The sequence below is a fragment of the Mesoplodon densirostris genome, chromosome 11, assembly GCF_025265405.1.
Source record: "Mesoplodon densirostris isolate mMesDen1 chromosome 11, mMesDen1 primary haplotype, whole genome shotgun sequence".
Taxonomy (NCBI): Eukaryota; Metazoa; Chordata; class Mammalia; order Artiodactyla; family Ziphiidae; genus Mesoplodon; species Mesoplodon densirostris.
In genome coordinates this window covers 43,933,589-43,955,396 of record NC_082671.1, presented here as the reverse complement: position 1 = coordinate 43,955,396, position 21,808 = coordinate 43,933,589, and the positions used below count along the sequence as shown (strand labels likewise).

General features: G+C 46.9%; 3 protein-coding genes across 4 annotated transcripts; 2 read left to right on the top strand and 1 right to left on the bottom strand.

Annotated features, from left to right (window-relative positions):
- Positions 1 to 703: 703 nt before the first annotated feature.
- Positions 704 to 4,444, bottom strand: METTL1 (methyltransferase 1, tRNA methylguanosine). Its single transcript, XM_060111691.1, has 6 exons — positions 4,091 to 4,444; positions 2,957 to 3,120; positions 1,842 to 2,026; positions 1,636 to 1,749; positions 1,377 to 1,478; positions 704 to 1,224 (listed from the first exon to the last, which is right to left on the bottom strand). The coding sequence occupies exons 1-6, from the start codon at positions 4,204 to 4,206 to the stop codon at positions 1,105 to 1,107; spliced, it is 801 nt and encodes a 266-aa protein (XP_059967674.1). The 5' UTR covers positions 4,207 to 4,444; the 3' UTR covers positions 704 to 1,104.
- On the top strand, positions 4,035 to 12,349 carry EEF1AKMT3 (EEF1A lysine methyltransferase 3). The gene is made up of 3 exons (XM_060111690.1): positions 4,035 to 4,995; positions 5,113 to 5,224; positions 10,272 to 12,349. The coding sequence occupies exons 1-3, from the start codon at positions 4,819 to 4,821 to the stop codon at positions 10,661 to 10,663; spliced, it is 681 nt and encodes a 226-aa protein (XP_059967673.1). The 5' UTR covers positions 4,035 to 4,818; the 3' UTR covers positions 10,664 to 12,349.
- A 228-nt stretch (positions 12,350 to 12,577) lies between these two features.
- TSFM (Ts translation elongation factor, mitochondrial) lies at positions 12,578 to 21,525 on the top strand. Of its 2 annotated transcripts, XM_060111688.1 has the most exons (6): positions 12,578 to 12,671; positions 12,937 to 13,110; positions 13,739 to 13,867; positions 14,606 to 14,728; positions 18,777 to 18,864; positions 20,945 to 21,525. In XM_060111688.1, exons 1-6 carry the CDS (start codon positions 12,615 to 12,617, stop codon positions 21,349 to 21,351), a joined length of 978 nt encoding a protein of 325 aa, XP_059967671.1. In that variant the 5' UTR covers positions 12,578 to 12,614; the 3' UTR covers positions 21,352 to 21,525. The 2 variants fall into 2 exon arrangements, with proteins under 2 accessions (XP_059967671.1, XP_059967672.1); XM_060111689.1 differs by lacking the exon at positions 14,606 to 14,728.
- Positions 21,526 to 21,808: the final 283 nt, after the last annotated feature.

Below are 21,808 nucleotides of genomic sequence, written 5' to 3'. Positions count from 1 at the left end.
AGGCACAGCTGTAGCTGTCCTCAGATTCCAGGCTCATCGGGATGCACCTTTTTGGCATGTGAGCACAATTTTCCTGCATTACTACATCTCCCCCTCCCCCTGTACCTGACACTGGGCAGATAGCAGGTGGGTTAATGGGTTAAGATGGTTCCAGGAGCCTTCATCTTTATTCCTTGGGAAGGGGGGTTCCGTCCACAAGCCCTGTCCTTCCTGCCATGGTAATTTGGGGCTTGAGGAGCAGAAATGAAGGAACTTTTTGCAAATTAGAAAAGTTGAGAGATTTATCTGGGCTCCTGGACAGAGCAAGGGCTAAGCGAGTGCTCTGAATCTCCAGCTGACTCAGTCCCCTTTGTGGGGCTTTCTAGTCAGCAGCCCCTTTCCACTTTTGGCCTCAGAATCCTCCCCAGTTCACCTCTGCTCCTCACTCCCGCGCCCCCGGCCCTGGCAGGCTCTGTGTCAGCAAGTCAGCTCTGAAGTTCTGGGATCAAAGTAAAGGTCAACATGAAGGAGACCCTCCCACGCCCTCCCAGGATCTCCAGAGACAGCAACAATAAACGGAACACAGATTCCCCAGGTCAAGTCTTAGGCAGGGAGAGGACAGGAGTGATACACACTCTAGCCTTTCCTGAGAAACAGCAGCATGGGATGTGCACACATACACGTTACCCCCTGAACGGCAAAGTAAACACGAGTGGGCAGGTGATTTGAGCTTAGAAGGCAGTTTAGATGGACAGTGGAGAATTGCGTTCTTCACTCCAGCTGAGAAGGAGAAATCCCAGGAGAAGGGACTGCTAAGGGAGAGCAAGACTCCACTCCCTTCCAAAGATCCCTTCTGGCCCAAGGTCTTTTGACCTTCCCAGTCAGCTGCTTTTGCTTTCTGCTGCCACTGGAAGGGTAAGAAAGTGAGAGGAGTCAGGGGTGGTCATGAACTCCAGGGTTCTGCCCTGGGCAGTTCCTCAACTTCTTTGAGAGACTGTTGCCGCTCAGCCCTAGCAGGCTCAGCTGGGAAGGTCCAAGGGCCCAGTCTTCTTTCCAGTCCCTGGAAGATGGGGTCCAACTAAGGCAAAGTCAGTGATCAGGAAGGGTAGGATGGGGGGTCACTGCCTAGAGGGTGGGATCCTGTATTCTTCGGAAGATGGCTGGGAAATTCTTTCCTCCGTTGCGTAGAACTTTCTTTCCCTCCTCGGTCGAGGTGCCCAGATGTCCCACAATGGGATCTTCACTCTGGGAGAAGGAAGGGTTCAATCAGTCCTTGCCCTGGTCCCCAGACACCCATCCCATCCTCCTGGCATCAAGCTAGGTTCAAAGAATACAGAACCACTCTGGAAAGGACCTTTCCAGAAATCTTTGCAATTTCCCTTAGGCCCCCTACTTACCAGCTCCTCCAGAGGCACGCGCTCAAACAGGGGGTGCCCTTCAAAATGGGTGCACATCCAGTCATGTAGCTCCAGCACATCAGTTATGGTATATACCAGCCCCTGCACAGGCAAAGTCACCCTAGATAGGGGGCTGCATGCAACTGAGCAGCAGGATCATGGGGGTGGTGGTGAGTCCTAAATGCACCCCCACTGAATTTTTAGTGGAAGGTCCCTTATTAGGTCCCTGACCCCATCCTCCCTCCCACTCTCGACTCACCCCAACTCTCAGCACGTAGGCATATTCTGCCAGTAGTGTGGGACTGATGATTCGCCACTTGTGCTTTGTCCGCTTGAAATGTGGGTCAGGGAAGAGGAAGAACATCTTTGTCAGCTGTGAGACAGACGTGCACCATCAGGGTTGTGAGAGCCTGGCCTCCATGCCCCACCTGCTTACCAGCCTAACCCATGGGTGCCCCTCCCCACCTGGCCCTTGCGGAAGAAGTTAGGAAGGTGTTTCATGGCATTGCTACGGAGACAGGCGATGTTCTGGAAACCACCTCCAGGAGCCGCTCGTAGGGCCCGAATCCGGTCTTGCACATAATCTGAGACTTTCACCCGGATCTCCAGACCCAGGATCAGCGTGTCTGGGAACAGCGGTGACAGTTCCACTGGTCACAGAAATAGGAATGGAATCATCAACCTCATACTTGCAGGGTATTCAAAGAAGTCAACACAGGAAAGGAAGCCTCAATCTGCAATTACCAAAATCAATAATGACAAGTGTGGCAAGAGAGCTACCTGTATGGATGGCTCTGTGCTGGAGGAGTGGGCTGGGGGAGACCCAAAAAAAGTCACCAGGACTGGAAGTGGGAGGGCCTGGGAATACATGTATCTTTGCATGTGCTTTAAAGTCTTCACAGTGTTTTCACACATGTCTCGTTTAATCCTCATTACATTCTGTGGTAAATTGCAAAGATGAGAAGACTGAGGGTTGGAAACGCCTGAAGTCACAGAGCTAAGAAGAGGTAGAATCCGAACCTGAACCATGGTTTTCACCACCAAGTACCATGCGCTTCCTCTCTGTCATACTGTTATTTCTATGGAAGATCTAAAAACAGAGAAGTCAGTCCAGCACGTGTGGCTGGGTCAATCCAGACAACACAAGAGAAATTCGAAAATATGAGCCTAGAGAAGGAATGAGTTCTGGTGAGGACGGGGGAGGGGGGGAGGGGTGGTGGTGGAATCCCCGAGAAAGACAGTTCAGGATCACTGGCCACAGCAACTAATCTCTGACGCTCGTGCTGACCAGCTCACTGACCCGGCACCTGGCAGGTGACATGGCTCACGTAGGGACTGGGGCCAGGGGCAGGGCCAGACAACCCAATTTCTAAGAGGCTTTGAGGCAGCCCCCTCCCTTCTCCAGGGCAAAGGCCACAGACCCAGAGTGGAGGGAAAGTGGAGGCTCTCCACACTGATGTCACAGCACCAATGTCTGGTCCGAAGGGGAAAGGCCAACTATGCCCCCGCCCCAAACCTGCTGAGTTGGCAGAATCTAGGCATTGCCTCTCCTTGCCCCAGAGAAAGGGCCAGAGTGTTACCTAACAGGCCCCCATAGCCACAGCCTATGTCTGCAAACTCCACTTGGGCTTCAGCTGTCTTTTCTTTCTTATCCTTTGGGTCATCGTGGCTCTGATTTTGAGTCAGTGGAGCAAAGAACTCTGGGTATAGCTCAGACCAATCCATGTCCTCTGGCTTCACGGGGCTATTGGAGAGAAGACGTGAGAAACATGAGAAGGTTGGTCATACCATTGCAGAAGCAGTACTGTGTGTGTGGGTGGATGGGTGAGGGTGGGAGATGGATGAGAGGAGGGTGTAAGAGCGGGCCCTTTGGCCTCTAGGAAGCACAATGGAAACCACCCTTAACCTTCCAGTGTGAATCATAGGCCTATCAAGAGGCCCATTATTGCTGATCTGCCTGTCTCCATTTCCAGGGTTGATGTGACTCTGGCTGGGCAGCTCTCCTTTCTGGGGCTCAAGTTCCCCTTGTCCCAGAGACTGGCTTCCTAAGGCATAGGGACTTTGCTTTGTTGAAGTTCTCTGCGGGAAGAGGACGGAGTAAGGTGTGGGCAGGATTGTATATAAGTTTGTCTTCTTTTAAAATTAACTTTTATTGGAGTATAGTTGATTTACAATGTTGTGTAAGTTTCTGCTGTACAGCAAAGTGAATCAGTTATACATATACATATATCCACTCTTTTTTAGATTCTTTCCCCATATAGGTCATTACAGAGTATTGAGTAGAGTTCCCTGTGCTACACAGTAGGTTCTTATTAGTTACCTACTTTATATATATAGTAGTGTATATGTCAATCCTAATCTCCCAATTAATCCCTCCCCCCAAGTTTGTCTTTTTTAAAATCCCACAGATGAAACTGAAAGATGGAAACGACATTCGGCCTCCATTACTCTCGTCTCAGTAACAATTTCTTTCTCTTCCCAGACGTGCAACCTTACCCAGCCTTAGGCCAGAACGCCACGCCCCCTCCCAACCCGCCAATTCCGCCCTCTGCCCAATCTCCCCGACCCACCCTCCGCAAACTGACGTCACCCAGCTGATCCTCCCGAGCCTACCCTAAACCCTCCAACCGTCGCAGCACAATCGCTTTTCCCGGCTACTCTGAGAATTCTGCCCTCCTCTCCCTCCTCCGCTCGCCCCAGCCCTGCTCACTCACTAGCGCAGCGTATGGTCCGCCATGGGGTTGGAGTGAGCCCGCTGCCGATAGTAGCGCTTCTGAGGCTGAGGGGCCTCGGCTCCTGCTGCGGCGTCCCCAGTCTCGGTTCCCGCCATGATCCCCAGCCCGGGTTTATCCACCGAACCCACGTGGAGACCGAGGCTCAGGGCGCACGAGAATGACGCACAAAGGCACGTAGTGGGCAGAGCCCACCCCTTAAAGCTCCAGGGGTGAATTCTGCTGGGCTGGGCAGGGAGGAACGCAGAGGGGCCGCGCGGGAGGGCACCTCCGGGCCGCTGGTCTTTAACTGGGCTGGCAAGGCCAGACCCGCACCCAGCCTCTTTCCTTAGCCTGTTTCTGTTTGGTCTGGGCTACCACCCCGGTTGCAGGCCCCCGTGCACCCCGCAGGTGAGAGGGGTCCAGGGACCCCGCTTGCTACGGTGAATTAATCCTCCCTCCTCTCCCCTTCTCCCGCTCTCCGAGCAGTCGACCGGGTCTGACCCCCGTGGTCCGGCGTGAGTCCCATCGTGTGTGCGCTGGGGACCGGAGCTAGGGAGGCAGCTCCTCATTCCACCTCCAGGAAGTCAAACTGGAGGAAGGAAGGCAAACTCGGGGAGGCGGGGCTCGGTGCCACTGGGCAGCCGAGACGGCCCGCTGTCCTCAACCCCCACGCCGCTTCAGATCCGGGATCCCAGCGCTGGCCGGTGACCGGGCACTCTCGCGGCCAGATGGCGGACCCCCGCCCAGGTCCTGAATCAGAGCCCGAATCCGTGTTCCCACGGGAGGTCAGACTCTTCGCCGACTCTTACTCGGAGAAGAGCCGGTTCTACTTCTGTGGGCACGTGCTGAGCATCACGGAGAACTTTGGGTCCCGCCTCGGAGTGGCAGCGCACGTGTGGGACGCGGTGAGGAGTGAGCGGCTCTGGGCTAGGGTCCGCGGAAGGTCAGACCCCGGACTCTCGCTTTCCCATATGGAGCCAATCCCCGCTACAGTCGTATCTTTTCTCTCTTTTCTCCCATAGGCTCTAAGCCTGTGCAACTATTTCGAGAGTCAGAATGTGGATTTCCGAGGCAAGAAAGTGATCGAGCTGGGCGCTGGGACGGGCATCGTGGGTATCTTGGCAGCGCTGCAGGGTGCGTGAGCTTTGCGGTGGGAGGGGGTGGGGGGAGGACGGGGATGTGGAGAATTTGTCACTTCCTATATTCTTGGGAGAGGGGAGTGGTTTGGAACCAGCCTAGTCCCTTCTTTCTAACAAACTTTCTTTGTGTGTGTGCCCCTACTTGCTCCTGTGTGCCAGACAGCGCTGATTGGCTGTCAAAGCACCCAAGGTGGTTGATTTGGAGGCAAGGAATAACAATCGGGCAGGCCTTAGTAGAAGGAGTTTTTCCTACCTTTTTGCTCTTTGTGATTTCACGGATATTTACAAGGAAAAATCTCCTTTGCTTTATATATGGTCTTCTGTCAAAATGCATATATGGGTGTATCCTGTAGGGGGAGCAATCTGCAGGTATTAAACCTCATGAGTACTTTATGACTTCATTGTGAATATATTTTTGATTCTTTAGGTTTTCATTGCTTGGGAGGAACAAGCTTATGAGTTTCTGAGGGTTAGAGTGTATTTTGTGGGAAGTGGGGTAGGAATTAGGCACTGCAGACTTGGGAAAGGAAAAGGTAAGGAAAATTTTGCTCCATTTTTGTCAAGAACCAAAAACTACAAAGGAAACGGTTCCTTAGTTTATAATCTAATGGGCAGGCAAAACTTCACACCGAAAACATTCCTTTAAAAACACTTATGATGTCATCTCCCTAGGAATGCAAATTAACATGTCCTTGTTCATAGGGACATAACACAAAACACATTCAGGGAAGTCTTCCCAGAGGCAAGCATTCTTTCTTCTATTCATCCAACCAACATGTATTTGGAGTCCCCTATGTGCCAAGAATCATGCTAGGTACTGGGATACAACAATGAGTAAGACAGATTTCCTCACCCCAAGGAGTTTATGGTCTAGTGGTGAAGATGGGGGAAGATGTTGCTGGATGAGAACTATGGCGAGGTATGTGCAGAGCCAGTGGACATGCTCTGGTCGTGTCTCCCTTGACTCTCTGGGAACCCATCAGGGAGAAGCTCTGTCCGATGAGGAGTATGAACATACAGGCTCAGACAGAACCGAGGGAGTGTCAACAGCAGCTTTCCATGAAGGAATGGGTGGATGAGAAGTGGGCAGCTATGCCAAAATGGGAGAAAAATGGGTGTAATATGGATGGAAACATCTTTCCCTTGCTCCCAGACTGGCTTCTCCTTCTTTTGCTCCCTATTCTGCTGCCAAGTCAGAAATCTGGGTGTCATTCTCATCTGTTGCCCTCTCCCCTCTCATCCTGGCAATCAGTGAGTCCTTTGAGTCATATGAACTTAATACTTCCCCAGTTCTCTATTCCTCTTCCCTCCACCTCTAGCTCAGGCCACTGCCATCTTTTCCCTGGATTTTCACAAGTGTCTTCGAGCTTCCCTATGGGGAAGTTTGGCTTGCCCAAACTAGATCTTGTGCTCTTCCGCCACCAAACCTGTTTCTCCCTCAGCCTTCCCCATCTCAGTGAATCAAATTACCATCCACCCAGTGGGAAATCTAGACCCACAATTGACACGTCCCTTTTTCTCACCCCCAACTCCGTTATCCAAGTCCGACAGATTTATCTCCTAAAAATCTCTTGAATCTCCTGTTTTTCCATCTATACTGATGGCTCCCCAGTCCTTGTCACCATCACTTGCCTAGAAGGCTACAATTAGTCAAAATGGTCTTCCTGCTTCTACCCCTTGCCCACACCTAGACCTTTGCCCATTCCACCCGGCTGGCAGTGATCTTTTGGCATCTCTTCCCCATCTTTCAGTGGCTTCTTGTTGCTTTCAGGATAGAACTAACCCCTTTGACATGGCCTCCAAGGCCCCGTGTCTCCCTCTAGCCGCTTTCTGTTCCTCTCCCTCTTGTACTCCTTGTGCTACCTAGTGCCCTCCTATCAGTTCCTCAAGCCTATCTTGATGTCCCCTTCCTTGGAGCCTTCACACTGGCTGCACTCTATGTCTGGAACCCTTGTACCACCTGGTTAATGCATATACCTCCTTCAGCACTCAGCTCAAACATCACGACCAAGGGAAAGCCTCCTGGATACTCTCACCCACAGGCCCTCCTAGTATAATATACACAACTATGTTGACTGGTTTTATTTTATTTATTTATTTTGGCTGCTCCTCGTAGCATGCAAGATCTTAGTTCCCCAACCCGTGACCCCTGCAGTGGAAGCACAGAGTCCTAACCACTGGACCGCCAGGGAAGTCCCTGGTTTCATTTTAAATTTGTTGTCACTATCCTCAGATGCGTCCTTAAGTGCTGCCCAGCTAGCCTCTTACCCTGCCCTCACCCACTTATTCTTCTGCTCTCCTAAACATCTTGTTTCTTATCGTTTTGCCCTTCAAACTTCCAAATGTCTCCTCAGCTGATGACTTTGTTTCCTAGCTCTTCTGATCACTTCTGTTTTCTCATAGCAAATATCCACATGTTCTTATCACAGCGTCTCTTCCCCAGCTATGTCTGTGTCTGTCTGCACTGCCTTCTCTCCTGTTACCATAGCAGACGTGCTGTGCTCCTAGTTAAGGTCAAGTGTGTGTCATGAGACCCCAAACCTTCTCATCTACCTAAAGACATTGTTCCTGCAAACACCCTGCTCCCCCACCTCTCCTGCATTATCCATTTTCCCTTCTCTCTGGATCATTCCATCTGTGTGTTTGTGTGTATTATGCACATACATATGCTGTAATGTCTCCTATCAGAGAAAACTCTTGATCCTACACATCCCTCCAGTTACCACTCCATTTCTCTGCTCTGCTTTATGACAAAACTCAAAAGAGTTAATGCTCATTGTCATTCCTCTCTTCCTATTGTTTCCTCAATTCCATTCTCGATTCTACCCCTCTCCCCAACCCAGCCTGCCCACCCCCCCCACTCCAGTTGCTCCAGAAAGGTTGTGAGCTTCCCTTCTGACTCCATGTTGTTAAGTACAAGAGTCAGTTATGAGCCCACCTTACTGGACTTGGCAGTGTGTGTCTCTCCCTCCTCTTTGGAAGACACTTCCTTTGGCTTTCAGGGCACCACACTTCTGGGTTCTACCCACCTCACTGGCATCTGTTCCATTCTCCTTTGTTGGTTCCTGTTGTTCTTCACAACTGAGAGTCTGAGCACGCCAGGGTTCAGGAGGTGTCCTCTGACCCGTCCCCTTTTCTGTCTACACTCACTCCCAAGCAGTTCCATCACCATGTGGCTTTAAATGCCCTTTCCATGCTGATGACTCTATGACTCTCCCATTTATATCTCCAGATTTGTTTGTAAAATCAGCTACCTACTTGATATCGTCCTGTGGTTGTCTGATGTACATCTCAAGCTTAATGTGCCCAGAAATGCACTCATGATCTTCCTGTCCATACCTGTTCCTCCTGCAGCCTTCCTCACCTAAATAAATGACAACTTAGTCTTCTGGTTGGTCAGGCCAAATATCTTGGAGCCATCCTCAACCCCCCGCTCCCAATGTTTCATATCTAATCTGTCAGCAAACCCTCTTGACTCTACCTTCAAAATATATTCAGGATCTGACCAATTTCCTAGACATTGCTACCCTGCCTAGAGTTGGGCCCCTACTATTATTTCTCTCACTTAATCTGCTCTAGCTACTGGCTTTCCTGCTGGTCCTTAGACTTGCCAGGCACACTCCTGCCTCACGGTCTTTACACTTGCGAGTCCCTCATTTGGTACATCTTAACCTGAGAGACCCACAGAGTTTGCTCCATCACTTCCTTCAGGTCTTTACTCAAACATAATCTGCTCCATGAGGCTTTCCCTAACTACCCAATTCTTTTTTTTTTTTTTTTTTTTTTTCAGTACGCGGGCCTCTCACTGCTGTGGCCTCTCCCGTTGCGGAGCACAGGCTCCGGACACGCAGGCTCAGCGGCCATGGCTCACAGGCCCAGCCGCTCCGCGGCATGTGGGATCCTCCCGGACCGGGGCACGAACCCGTGTCCCCTGCATCGGCAGGTGGACTCTCAACCACTGCACCACCAGGGGAGCCCAACTACCCAATTTAAAATGACATTCCTGCCCTATCCCTCAAGCAGTTCTTATCCTCCTTCCCTGCTTAATGCTTCAGCACAGCATTTATTACCATCTGACTTACAGTGTGTTTTGTTTGTTTCATTTTGTTTGTTGTTGTAGGTCTCTTGCCACTAGACTGTAAGCCCCAGGAGCAGAGGGATTTTGTCTGATTGGTTCACTGCTGTATTCTCAGCACCTGGCATATAGGCACATAATGAATATTAATGAATGAATTCTGAGTATTTTCTCTTTCTGTAATAATCACCATGATCGTGATTAAATAGTTTTGCATTACCTCATTTGTCTCTACCTCTGTAACAGAACTCAAGGAAGGCCAAGGTTTTGTTTTACTAACGCCTGTACCCCCAGAACTTAGTAGATGCTCAATAAATATATTTACTGCATGAACGAAGCTTTCTGAAGTCCTAATCTAATCATCTTCACCCTCTGCTTCTGCCCTTAAAACCTATTGCTCTCAGGATCAAGCCTGAATCTCCTTAGCATGTCATAATCATTTTTCTCTGTACTCTCATGCCTTGACACTTTTCTCTTCCCTTCCATATCCTCTGAGATCCAGCCTTCCTTGAATACACTGTGCTCTCTCCCAACCAGGCCTTTGTACTCTCTGATCCCTGCTTGGGAAGCTCCACTTGACTAACTCCTCCTTGTCCTTTAAGCCTTGCTGAGGTCATGTCTTCTGGGAAGCTTTCCAGATCCATGAGGGCTGGTTTGTGTCAGTAGGGGGTGGGTGTGCAGCCCACCTCCAGCTTAGTCCTGCCCAGGCTTCTGCTGACATCTAATTGTCGTGTGTTGGGCAGAGAGGTTGAAGATTAGCTTAGAGAGAATGTTGATGTTGTAGAATGTAGAGTAATGAGATGGCTGTGGATGAGGTTGAGGTTAGGGCAACAAAACTCAAAGTGTGGACTTTGGGCTGTCCAAACATTATCCTCTAAGCCCTGAGGTCCCTGGACCTTCTGAGCAGGAGCTGAAACCCCTTGGTTGGTCCCTCTGACTTGCATTTCTCCTCCTTCCTCTCTCTCAGGGGGGGATGTTACCATCACTGACCTGCCCCTGGTCCTAGAACAGATCCAGGGCAACGTCCAGGCCAATGTGCCAGCTGGAGGCCGGGCCCAGGTCCGCGCCTTGTCCTGGGGGATTGACCAGCATGTCTTCCCTGGAGACTATGACCTGGTGCTGGGGGCTGATATCGTGTATCTGGAGCCCACCTTCCCACTGCTGCTGGGGACCCTCCAACACCTGTGCGGGCCCCATGGCACCATCTATCTGGCTTCCAAGATGAGAGAGGAGCACGGGACAGAGAGCTTCTTTCAGCACCTCCTGCCCCAGCATTTCCAACTGGAGCTGGCCAAGCGGGATGAGAATGAGAATGTTAACATCTATAGGGCCAGGCACAGGGGACCAAGACCTGCTTGATGTCATCCTTCTGCGCCTCTGAACACCTTGTTCTAATGAAGGAACTGCCATATGTCCAAGGCGTAAACATAAGGACCAAAAACGATGGATTTCCCTTGCCGCTGTCTTTCCTCCTTCCCTTTTTGTTTCCTGAGATACTCTTGGGCAGGTGCAGGGAGGTGCTATGTGCTAGGAATACTAGAGCCCTAGCTGTACTGGGCTAGAGTGCAAAGGAAATTCCCAGTTCCTGTTCTCAGCAGAGGAAGATGGGAGGGTATCGAGGATTTTAGGGGAAGGGGAGGTAAGTGGGATGTGTGAACAGTGGCTGCAGAGAGACAGTCATGATCCCATCTAGTCCTGCTGTTGTCTTTTTTTTTTTTTTTTGCGGTACGCGGGCCTCTCACTGTTGTGGCCTCTCCCGTTGCGGAGCACAGGCTCCGGATGTGCAGGCTTAGTGGCCATGGCTCACGGGCCCAGCCGCTCCGCGGCATGTGGGATCTTCCCAGACCGGGGCACGAACCCGTGTCCCCTGCATCGGCAGGCGGACTCTCAACCACTGCGCCACCAGGGAAGCCCTTGCTGCTGTTGTCTTTTTATACAGAATGGATTTTTTTTCCAGATTCTACTGGAATTTTTTAAAAAGGAAAATAAATAAGCATTAAAGATCTCTTCTGCATCCAGAGAACTCGGGCTTTTACTGGGGGGCTGGGAAGTAAGAAAACTCCGACCACCCACTTCTTGCTTCAAGAGATAGTCTGGTGGAACCATGACTCTAACTGGGTCAAGTCCTCCCAGCCCTGAAGTTGGGGATAGGCAGCAGAGCTGTCCTTTGGACCATAGCTCCTTCACTCTTTTTGGAGTTGGAGCCCTGATCACTAAGTACCAGGTTCTCTTTGATTTTTCTTTAGGTTTCCAGTCCCTATCAGTCCTTCCTTTCTAATGTGTTTTGCCTTCACGTCTTTTCTCCTCCCACTGTGGGGCCTCTGATGGGGGCTCTCCTGACTTACTCCTTGGGCCACACATCACCTCCTGGGGCCTCCTGGCCTCCATTCACTCCCCTTCAAACCATTTTGTAAACTCTGGTGATCTTCCAAAATCAGCTCTGATTAGCTTCTGCTGCTGCCCAACAGAAGCAAGAATAAGCTCTTCTGCTTGGTACTCAGTGTGTCCCGTGTGATCCCAAATTATCCTGCTACTTCATTTCCTACTGGTTTCCTACATGTATGGCAACCTCTGGCCAAATTACAAAAGGTCTACTCTTTGTTCCCTAAATCCACACCAAGATTCCCTGGCTTCTTCCTTCATTCTTTTTGATGATTCCCTGCCTGGAAGGGCTATTTCTACCTCTCAAAATCTTCATTATTCTTAGCTTCTCTCCTGAAAAAAGCTTTTCCTGAGGCTCCTGTTTGAATATGATTTCTTTCTCCCTTGAGACGCTTTAACTAACTGTTCGTCTTGTGAGGCTTACCTTGTCTTGTGTGATCATTTGTCTGCTCCCTATTTTCTCACCATTAGATTACCTTGGAGGGCAGGGCTGTGGTTCCTGGCACACAGTTGGTGTTCATCAAATATTTTTGTTCCTTCAACAAATATTTACTCCTCCTCCCTATGTGACCTTGGCCAAACTTCTGAACCCACCCAACTACCTCACAAGTTTGTCATGAGTCATAAATGGATAATGAATATGAAAGTACATTGGAAATAAACATGAAGTGTTACCACGTGTCTTGTATTGTTATTTTGTGACACTTCTGTCTCATGCTTTCTGTTATTTTACCTGCGGGGGGGGGGGGGCGTAATTCCCTTGTGAAAAGTAGTCTCAATACACCAAGTAGGGGAGGCGAATGCGCCTCCCGGACAGCAGGTGGCGCCATCTCCGCTTGGCGTGTTCCGGTGGAGAGTTTTGGCCCCGCCGCTACGCCGTAGGCCCGTGGCCTCACCGGTGCGGCAACAGTGTACGGCCCCCGGAAAGATGTCGCTGCTACGCTCACTGCGTCTCTGTCTGGTCGCGCGGGCTGGGAGCTGCACAGTGAGTGCTCTTGGCCCCGGCCCTGTTCTGCCTTCCTTGCAGGTCTCCCGTGCGCAGGGCACGCTCCCTCCCCTTCCCCTGGCTGCGTTCGGCTCCATCTCCCCCTTCCCCGCACCTCGGTCCCTCTTCGCGGTGCAGCGTCAGGGCGCTGCCGTTCCCCCACCCCCTGGGTCTGTCTCTCCTAAGGTCGCCTCCCGGCCGACGTGCTCCCACCCCACGAGCTCCTCGCTGCTTCCTGCTTCTCATGCCTTCTTACTCCCTCCAGGTGGGCCCCCTTGTGCTTCAGTCGCCCCAGCCGCGGCATACATTTCACGCTGGGCCCTGGCTATCCTCCTCGGCTTCCAGCAAGGAGCTCCTCATGAAGCTGCGGCGGAGAACGGGCTACTCCTTTGTAAACTGCAAGAAGGCTCTGGAGACTTGTGGCGGGGATCTCAAACAGGTGTGTGGGAGGAAGTAGAGGGGAGCTGGCGCGGGGGTGGGAGTGGGGTACCGGGGCCCGACCCCAGTGCGTTTGGGAGGTCGCGTAGAAGTCAGATCTGCTGCCCAGTGACCCATAAGGACAGAGTCCTAGATAGGATTCTGACTTCAATGACAATCTCACCCTTTGACTCTTACCTATTTCGAAGCAATTGACTCAGGGTCGCAAGGCTAAGAAACTATTCCATGCAAGGCTGCTATGAGGTTTCCTCCTGCTTGGGGCTGAAAGGGCTCGTGGGAGCTTTGGAGTCAGACCGACGACCAAGACCCAGATCGTGGTATCCTCACACTAATCCTGTGACCTTGGACACCTTACTTAATATTTCAGAGTTGCATTGTTCTTATTTATATAAAGAAAATAGTACTATCTGCCCCATAGAGTTGTTGTGAAGATTAAACTTATCCAAAACACCAGGCACAATGCCCACTGTTTGTCATTTAGTGGTAGGCTGCCAATAAATGATAGATTCGTTTCTCTTGTAGGGCTGAGGGGAAGGAGAAAGAATTGGGGAACCCGAGGTATTTTAGAGCCCCATTCTGTTCTAAATTCTGTGCCTTTATCATCTGCCCTTTATCTTTTTTATTTATAGGCAGAGAGCTGGCTCCACAAACAGGCCCAGAAGGAGGGCTGGAGTAAAGCTGCCAGGCTCCATGGCAGGAAGACCAAAGAAGGTCTGATTGGGCTGCTGCAGGAAGGAAACACGACTGTGTTAGTAGAGGTGAGTTGTCAGAGTTCCAGATGCCAGGAACAGCTGTCCCTTGGGTGTAGGCTTTGTGGTAGACCCTTTGCATTCTTAAAGAAGAGGTGTTTGAGAACCATAAAAGCTAGTTAGAATTAAGCCCGTGAGACCCCAGTTACTAGCTATGGATTCATTTAAGTATAGAAATGCACAGGTTGTGGGTGAGAAAAGGCCTAGTAGTGTAGACTGTTATTCCTAAATGTGAGTCCATTGTGGCCTTACACCTCGTCACTGATTGTTTCCTGGAATAGTTAGATTTTAAAGCTAGGAATTAGACTAATTAGATGATGGACAGCAAGCAGCTGTTTTAGAGGAGGTTTAGGGGCCCAGTTGGTGAAGAATCAGATGTGGATTAGTCTAGAGCGAGAGAAGAGATAAACAGGCTGATAAACAAAAGTGGTTTGGTGTTGGAGGAGCCTAGGGAATGAGGCGATTATGGCATGTGCCACAGGCAGGTGGTGAACTTGTAGTGAATCCTTTGGGGGACATTATGGAACCGTCCTGTGAATGCGCAGGTTATTGCTAACTCATTGGCACATCAGGAATCACTTCATTCAGTTTCTGGCCTCAAGCTAGTAGAGGAACTGTGGATTTAATCCTAGGGACATTTATTTCTGTTTTGTCGCGTCTGCTGCCTGTTTTATCAATACCTTGCTTTAAAGCATTTTTGGAGACTTAGTAAACAGCTTATACAGCAACATCAATTTGTTCCCACAGGTGAACTGTGAGACAGATTTTGTTTCCAGAAATTTAAAATTTCAACAGTTGGTCCAGCAAGTAGCCCTGGGAACCCTGTTGCATTGTCAGAGCCTAAAGGATCAACTGTCCACATATAGTAAAGTGAGTTTTGGGGTTGTCTCCAACATGCTGGATTTGTTCCTCCCCTCTTAGGGTCTTTGCTATTCCATTTTTTCAGACATTCTCATGTCTCACTTCCTTATTTCATGTCTCTGCTTAAATGTTATCTCTCTGGAGAGGAGTACCTTCCTCCTATTGCTCTATCCCCTTATTTTGCTTCATTTAAAATCTGTTGTTATAGTTCTTATATATTACATTTTAATGTATTTATTTTTTGTTTGCCTTCCCCAATAGAATGTAAGCTTCATAAGGTAGGAGATTTGTCTTTTCACTAGTGTGTCTCTGGTGCATGAGGAGTGGGCCCAGCACTTGCTTGGGGCTCTGTTGAATGAATGAATGAATGCCAGTGGAATACAGTCCATATATCAGGTGAAGCTTTGTGTTCAGAAATCTAGAATGGCCTGAGGAAAGGATTTCTAAATATAGATACTGGGGCTTCCCTGGTGGTGCAGTGTTTGAGAGTCCGTCTGCCGATGCAGGGGACACGGGTTCGTACCCCGGTCCGGGAGGATCCCACATGCCGCGGAGCGGCTGGGCCCGTGAACCATGGCCGCTGAGCCTGCGTGTCTGGAGCCTGTGCTCCGCAACGGGAGAGGCCACAACAGTGAGAGGCCCGCGTACTGCAAAACAAAAATAATAAATAAATATAGATACTGGAGAAGGCACAATTTAGGAGACTTAGCATATTCTTATCTATAGAAGGAGCAAGGAAGGAATTGTATCAGTATGCCTTTGATCCGTCCTTGTTGCCAAGGCAAAAATGAACCTACTACTCACAACAATTTTTTTATTTAGTACCACCCTTTTCCTTCTGTTTATCTTTCTTTTGAGATCTTGTGGTAAATGTTAATTATTACTGGCATTAAAGAGTCATATTACATGGAAAACTATGTTGAGATTATTTTTTAGAATTGTACTGAGTAGATGAGTCACTTGAAGTAGAAATTCTGATCTTGACTTTGCCAGTAGCTGTTTGTAACCCTGAGCTATTCACTTACTTTACTGTGCCTCTGTTTCATTATCTGTAACAAGGGATTTTGGTCCCTTTTAGCTTTATTAATTTTTTCCTTTTGGTCTTTATCTTTTTAAAACTTTTATTTTGAAAAAAAATTCAAATTTGCAGAAAAGTTGCCAGTATTCTACAGTAAACTAGAGTAATTTTATCTAGATTCACCATTTGTTAACATTTTGCCTTATTTACTTTATCACTTTTTATATTCATATTGTTGTCATCCCTATTGTTTTTTTATCCTTTTGGGAGTATGTTGCGGACATTAGAACCCTTTATCCCTTTAGCATGTATCTCCTAAAAACAAGGACATTTTCCTATATAACCACAGTACAATGATCACATTCAGGAATTTTAACATTGATACAATATTTTTATTTAGATAATATACAATATACATTTCGTTTTTGGCAACTAGCAGTTGTGATCCAGGATCCAGTCCAGTAGCATGTGTTGCAATTAGTTGCCATGTCTGTTTGGTTTCCTTTCTTTGTTCCTCAGCCTTTCTTTGTCTTTCATTACACTGACATTTTTGAAGGGTACAGGACAGTTTTGTAGAATGTCCTTCAATTTGGGTTCAACTGATGTTTCTTCATACTTAGAATATGGATTTTTGTAAGAATCTTAAATAAATTACCCTCCGTTTTTCTCAGAACATCACATCAGGAGGCACAGGAGGGTGGGACTGTGGTCTTGTTATTGATGGTGCTAATTTTGATCTCTTGGTTAAGGTAGTATCTGTCAGGTTTCTCCACTCTAAACTTACCATGTTCCTTTTTTGTAACTAGTAAGTAATCTGTATGGGAGATTTTTTTGAGACTGTGTAGACATCCAGTTCCTCAAAAAACTTGTGCCTAAAAGTTTTAGCATCCCTTGATGATTCTTGTCAGGATCAGTTGTTACTGTGATAGTTGCATAATGGTTATTTTTCTAACCCTTACAGTTTCTTTCACATGGGTTAGTTTTATTAGGTGGCATTCTATTGTAATAAGGAGACTTCTCCTTCTCCCTTTATTTAGGGATTTACTTAGTAGCAACATTGACTCATAGATTCTTTTTTTTTTTTTTTGGTATTCTACCATTTATAGAAAAAATAGGAGAAAAATATATACATATTGGCATGTATATACATACAAATATCTCTAGAAGGATAAACAAAATATTAGCAACAGTGATTACCTGTTGTAGGGGGTGAAAACTGGTAGATGGGGAAGTAGTGTTGGTGGGGTTACTTTTCACTTTGTACATCTTTTTGTTTTTTTAATGTTTGAACTATTCAAAAACTGTATTGTTTCAGAAGCTAAGTAAAAATTTTTTTTTTTTTAGTTTCTGCTTTATAACAAAGTGAATCAGTATAGATTCTTCTTTTATACAATTCATTATACAATCCATTAGTCTTATTTATTTATTTTTCGCTGCATTGGGTCTTTGTTGCTACACGCGGGTCCATTCGTCATTTTAATGCTCAAATTATCCCCGGATTTGGCAAGTTTAAGCCAAGCCTATGCAAGCTGGTTCCATTGTCTTTTTGGTATGGCCTTATTATTTTCTGACTATTTCCGTACTTTTTGGCATAACAGAGTATTCTGGGTTTATGTCACACTTTCCTTGCCCCAACCATGGGATTGGCAACTCCTCCAAGGGGTCCTGATCCTTTCTGATGGGGGAATGGCTTTTAGAAACCAAGATCTGGGCAGCATTAGGTATGGTTAATTCTACTGAGATGTCTTTGCTGCCCTGCTCTTTCAGCAGAGCTAGGAAATGTGTGTGTGTGTGTTTCAGTAATCCTGCACCACAGGCTTCTTTCTTTTCTTCCCCCTTTCTATATTTGTACCTTCCTTCTCTCATAGTGAGTACACTGGCTTCTAGCAATTTCAGTATGTGTGCTTATTTACTCTCTGTAGGGTACACACTTTGTTTCAGAGTTACTGTCCCTGACCACTGCAAATAACAAACCTACTAAGGAGTTCAAGATTTCTTTGATGTTCTTTTTGTCCTTACTTTGAAGTTATGTGGCCAAAGGACTGTATCGAAAGTAACTTGGATTAGTTTTTTTCCCCCTTTTGAGATTGTGTTATTCCTTTGAAATACAGTTAGAAGCTCTGTTTCTGTTCAGTCTGTGTTTGTTTTCACCCCTAATCCTTGTTAATTTAATTTTATTTTTGAATATGTAAAACATTAACAAGGTTCTGGAAGTTAAAACTCTCCTCCCCCCTCCCCCAACCACATACACAAGTCGTACTTCCCTCCTCTCCCTTCCACCCCATTCCTGTCCACTCCTGTGGATAACCATCTCCACTAATTTCTGGTTATCCTTTTTGCAAAAATAAGCATATTTATACAAATATTTATTACACAAATGTTGGTATAATATGTATGTATTCTTTTAATTTGCTTTTTTCACTTAATATATCCTGGAAATACTCCATAGCAGCTCATGGAGACCATCTTTTTTTCTCTCTCTCTTTGTCCAGCTGCATAGTATTTCATTTTGTGACTGTACTGTGGTTTATTCAGCCAGACTCTGCCTGTTTGCACATTTAGACTTCCCAGTATTTTACAATTAGAAATAATTGCTCAATGAATTACTTTGTGCCTATGTACTTTTGTATTGTTGGAAGTGTATTAGAGTAAATTTCTAGAAATAGGATTGCAGGGTCAAAGGATAAAAGTATATGTAGTTTTGTTAGCTATTGTCCAATTCCCTGCCATTGGATTTGCACCATTTTTCATTCCTACCAACAATCTACAAACCTTTTAGTTTCAACATTTTATGATTGTATGAAAATATTGTTTCTGATTTCTAGGAAACTACATTCTAAGAAGTTAGGCCAGAGATTGGGATGGAATTGGGGGTGGAGTGCTTAGCAATTTTTAACGTTCTTGGCTTAATGAAAACATTATCTATTTATACTTAGTTGTCTTAAATCATTTTCTGAGAAATAGACTATATTTTTGCTTAGTCTCTTGGTAATTTTAATTATACATACTGACTCGTGTTCATTTTCTTTGTGCACTTAGGGCTTCTTGAATTCCTCTGAGCTCTCTGAACTTCCAGCTGGGCGTGAGAGAGAAGGATCTCTCAAGGATCAGCTGGCCTTAGCAATTGGTGAGTATTTGTAAGGATCTGGAAACTGGAGATTAATAACCGGATCTCCTGGTATCTTTGGTATTCCTCCAAATCTAGATCAAGAATTACAAAGTCAAGTTCCTTCAAAGGTCTGATAATCTGAATGCGAGAGGTGGGTTGTGTGTTAGATATTAGTGAGCAGTGGACACCCTGAAAAGCTCACACTCTTCTGAAGAAAACCATTACCAAGCCACCTGTTATTACTTTGAGGGAAGTGGGATCCCAGTGTCATCAGAATTTTTAAATTCCTTTAAAAGAATTTAGATTTGTATGAAAAAAAGTTTAGTTTTTAGCTGTTTGCAACTAATTAAAATTAGTAGGCATCACTGTGCTGACCAAACAAAGCATGTCTTTAGGCAAAGATGGCCTTTTGACCTCCGGTTGACTACCTCTCTATACACTATGAAGGAAATAGTCCGTCAGAGGTCATTTCATCTTCTTTATGAAGGGGTCCAGGAGTATTTCAGGGCATCATGTTTAGGAATTTGTCCTCTCTTTAAAAAAAAAATCTGATCCTGAATTTGTGAAGGTACATTCTTTCAGAACCACTGGCTATAGGAGCCGTATCTGGATCATTGGCAGTGGAAGTAGTAGGGGTTTTGCCTTCTTCGTACATGTCCTTGATGGAAGGAGGGAGGTACGGCTGGGGTTAGAGCTTGCTGGGAATTTACTGCTCATTTGATGTTTCCAGTCAGGACATCAATTCTGTTTTTATCAGGTCATCTTGAAGTATGTATGATGTTTCAGTGAGTCATGGTTGAAAAACCAGATAGACAGCCGTGTATGGAACTTATTAAGAAATTCTGGAAGAATTGGGTGTTTCAGCCTTGCCAGTTTCTGGGAATTAACTATTGGGTAGATGCTTTGAGCTGTTTTAAGATTCCTTTTGGTTTCTGGATACTTCCCTTTTATGACTTTTAGTTGTAACTATGGCTAATTCAGGGATATTTACCCAGACCCCTTTATTCTCCTACCCCTACCTACCTTTTGGCTTCTTTGGACTTCTGTTAGAGGGGATAGCATCCTGAGAGAAAGGAGGAAACCTGAATCTGTTTTTGGTTCTTATAAATAACTCTGAAAATATTATCTTTTAATTTTTGATGAGGGGAAGCTGAAATCACCATATGACATGGGGCTTTGGATTTTCTGGGGCTTTTAGTTTTGGACTTTTTCCTGATACAATGGATGATCAGGAGTTGTCTGTGTCAGTTATAGTGGTTTTTGGGAGGGATGGTGACTTGGTGGGAAAAAACACAATTGGGTTGGAGTCAGATCTGAGGGGGGTTTTTTTGTTTGTTTTTTTTTAAGATTTTTTTTTGATGTGGATCATTTTTGAAGTCTTTATTGAATTTGTTACAATATTGCTTCTGTTTGACATTTTTGTTTTTTGGCCACGAGGCATTTGGGATCTTAGCTCCCCGACCAGGGATTGAACCTGCACCCCCTGCATTGGAAGGCGAAGTCTTAACCACTGGACCTCCAGGGAAGTCCCTAGATCTGAGTTTTAGTTCCAGCTCTGCCATACGTTAGCTCTGTAGCCTTAGGCAGGTTCCTTAAGCTCTCTAAGCCTGAGTTTAAGGTAGTGATGATAGCCAGATTGGAGAACTCACTATGTGCCAGATACTGTAATAAGTTCTTTTACACATCTTATTTATTTCTCCCAGTAACCCTGTTTTCAGGTTATTTTAAGTGGCATCCTCTCCATTTTACAGAAGAGAAAATGAAGGCTTGATGAATTAGTAAATGGGGTTATATCATTAAATTACTTGCCTAAGGTCGTAGCCAGTGAGATGCAGAACTGAGACCTGCGCCCAGGGTGTGTGTGACACCAGAGCCTGTGTTTCTAAATACCAGCATGGCATTCACTCCATTTCTCCCACCCTCTCCCCCCACACCCCTTTTCCTGTTTACACTGAAAATGGTATCTCTCCCTCTGTGGCACATCCACGGTGTAAATGCGGAGGACTGTCTCCCAAACTTGGCTGCTTCTGTGCATATTTTGGTACTACCACGAGCATCATATTCTGGAAGTGTGTTTTTTGTTTTTGCTCTCTCACAGGGAAACTGGGAGAAAACATGACTCTTAAACGAGCTGCATGGGTGAAGGTGCCAGCTGGGTTCTATGTTGGCTCTTATGTCCATGGGGCAATGCACAGTCCCTCTCTCCACAACCTGGTTCTGGGGAAGTATGGGGCCCTGGTCATCTGCGAGACGTCTGAGCAGAAAGCAAACCTTGAAGACCTTGGCCGCCGCCTTGGGCAGCATGTGGTGGGCATGGCTCCTCTCTCTGTTGGCTCCCTGGACGACGAGCCTGGGGGAGAGGCAGAAACCAAGATGCTGTCCCAGCCGTACTTGCTGGATCCCTCCATCACACTGGGACAGTATGTGCAGCCCCAAGGGGTGTCTGTAGTAGACTTCGTGCGGTTTGAATGTGGAGAAGGCGAAGAGGCAGCAGAGGCTGAATAGGTTCCAGAGCCTTTTGGCCCAGGAGACAATGCTTATTCTTAACTCTGGACATCATTACAAAAAGGGGTTATTTCCTAAGCCTCTTCAAACCCAGCATTTGTTTTTCATTTGAGTTCATAATGAAATGATATACTTCATGGGTTAAGCTATTAAATAAAATGGTTACATAATAAAGAGAGTAGAATCTTTTCTTTGCGTAATGCTGGGTCTGGCTTTTTTGTGCCTGACTTGTGACAGGTTTTAGAAAACAACAGGTGGGTCTCACTGGAGTGACTGACAGTGTCTGGGCGAACGGGCGTCGCCAACTGTGCTGCTGCTCCCTTCAATGCAGGTGTGTTGTGGTGTCCCTAGAGTGGCTACCTTGTTCCATCCTACTCCCGTGACATAGAACTCTCTTGTTCGGGTTCGCTTTGTGACGCTTTGGACTATGCTTCTATCCTAGAACTTCCCCGGTTAC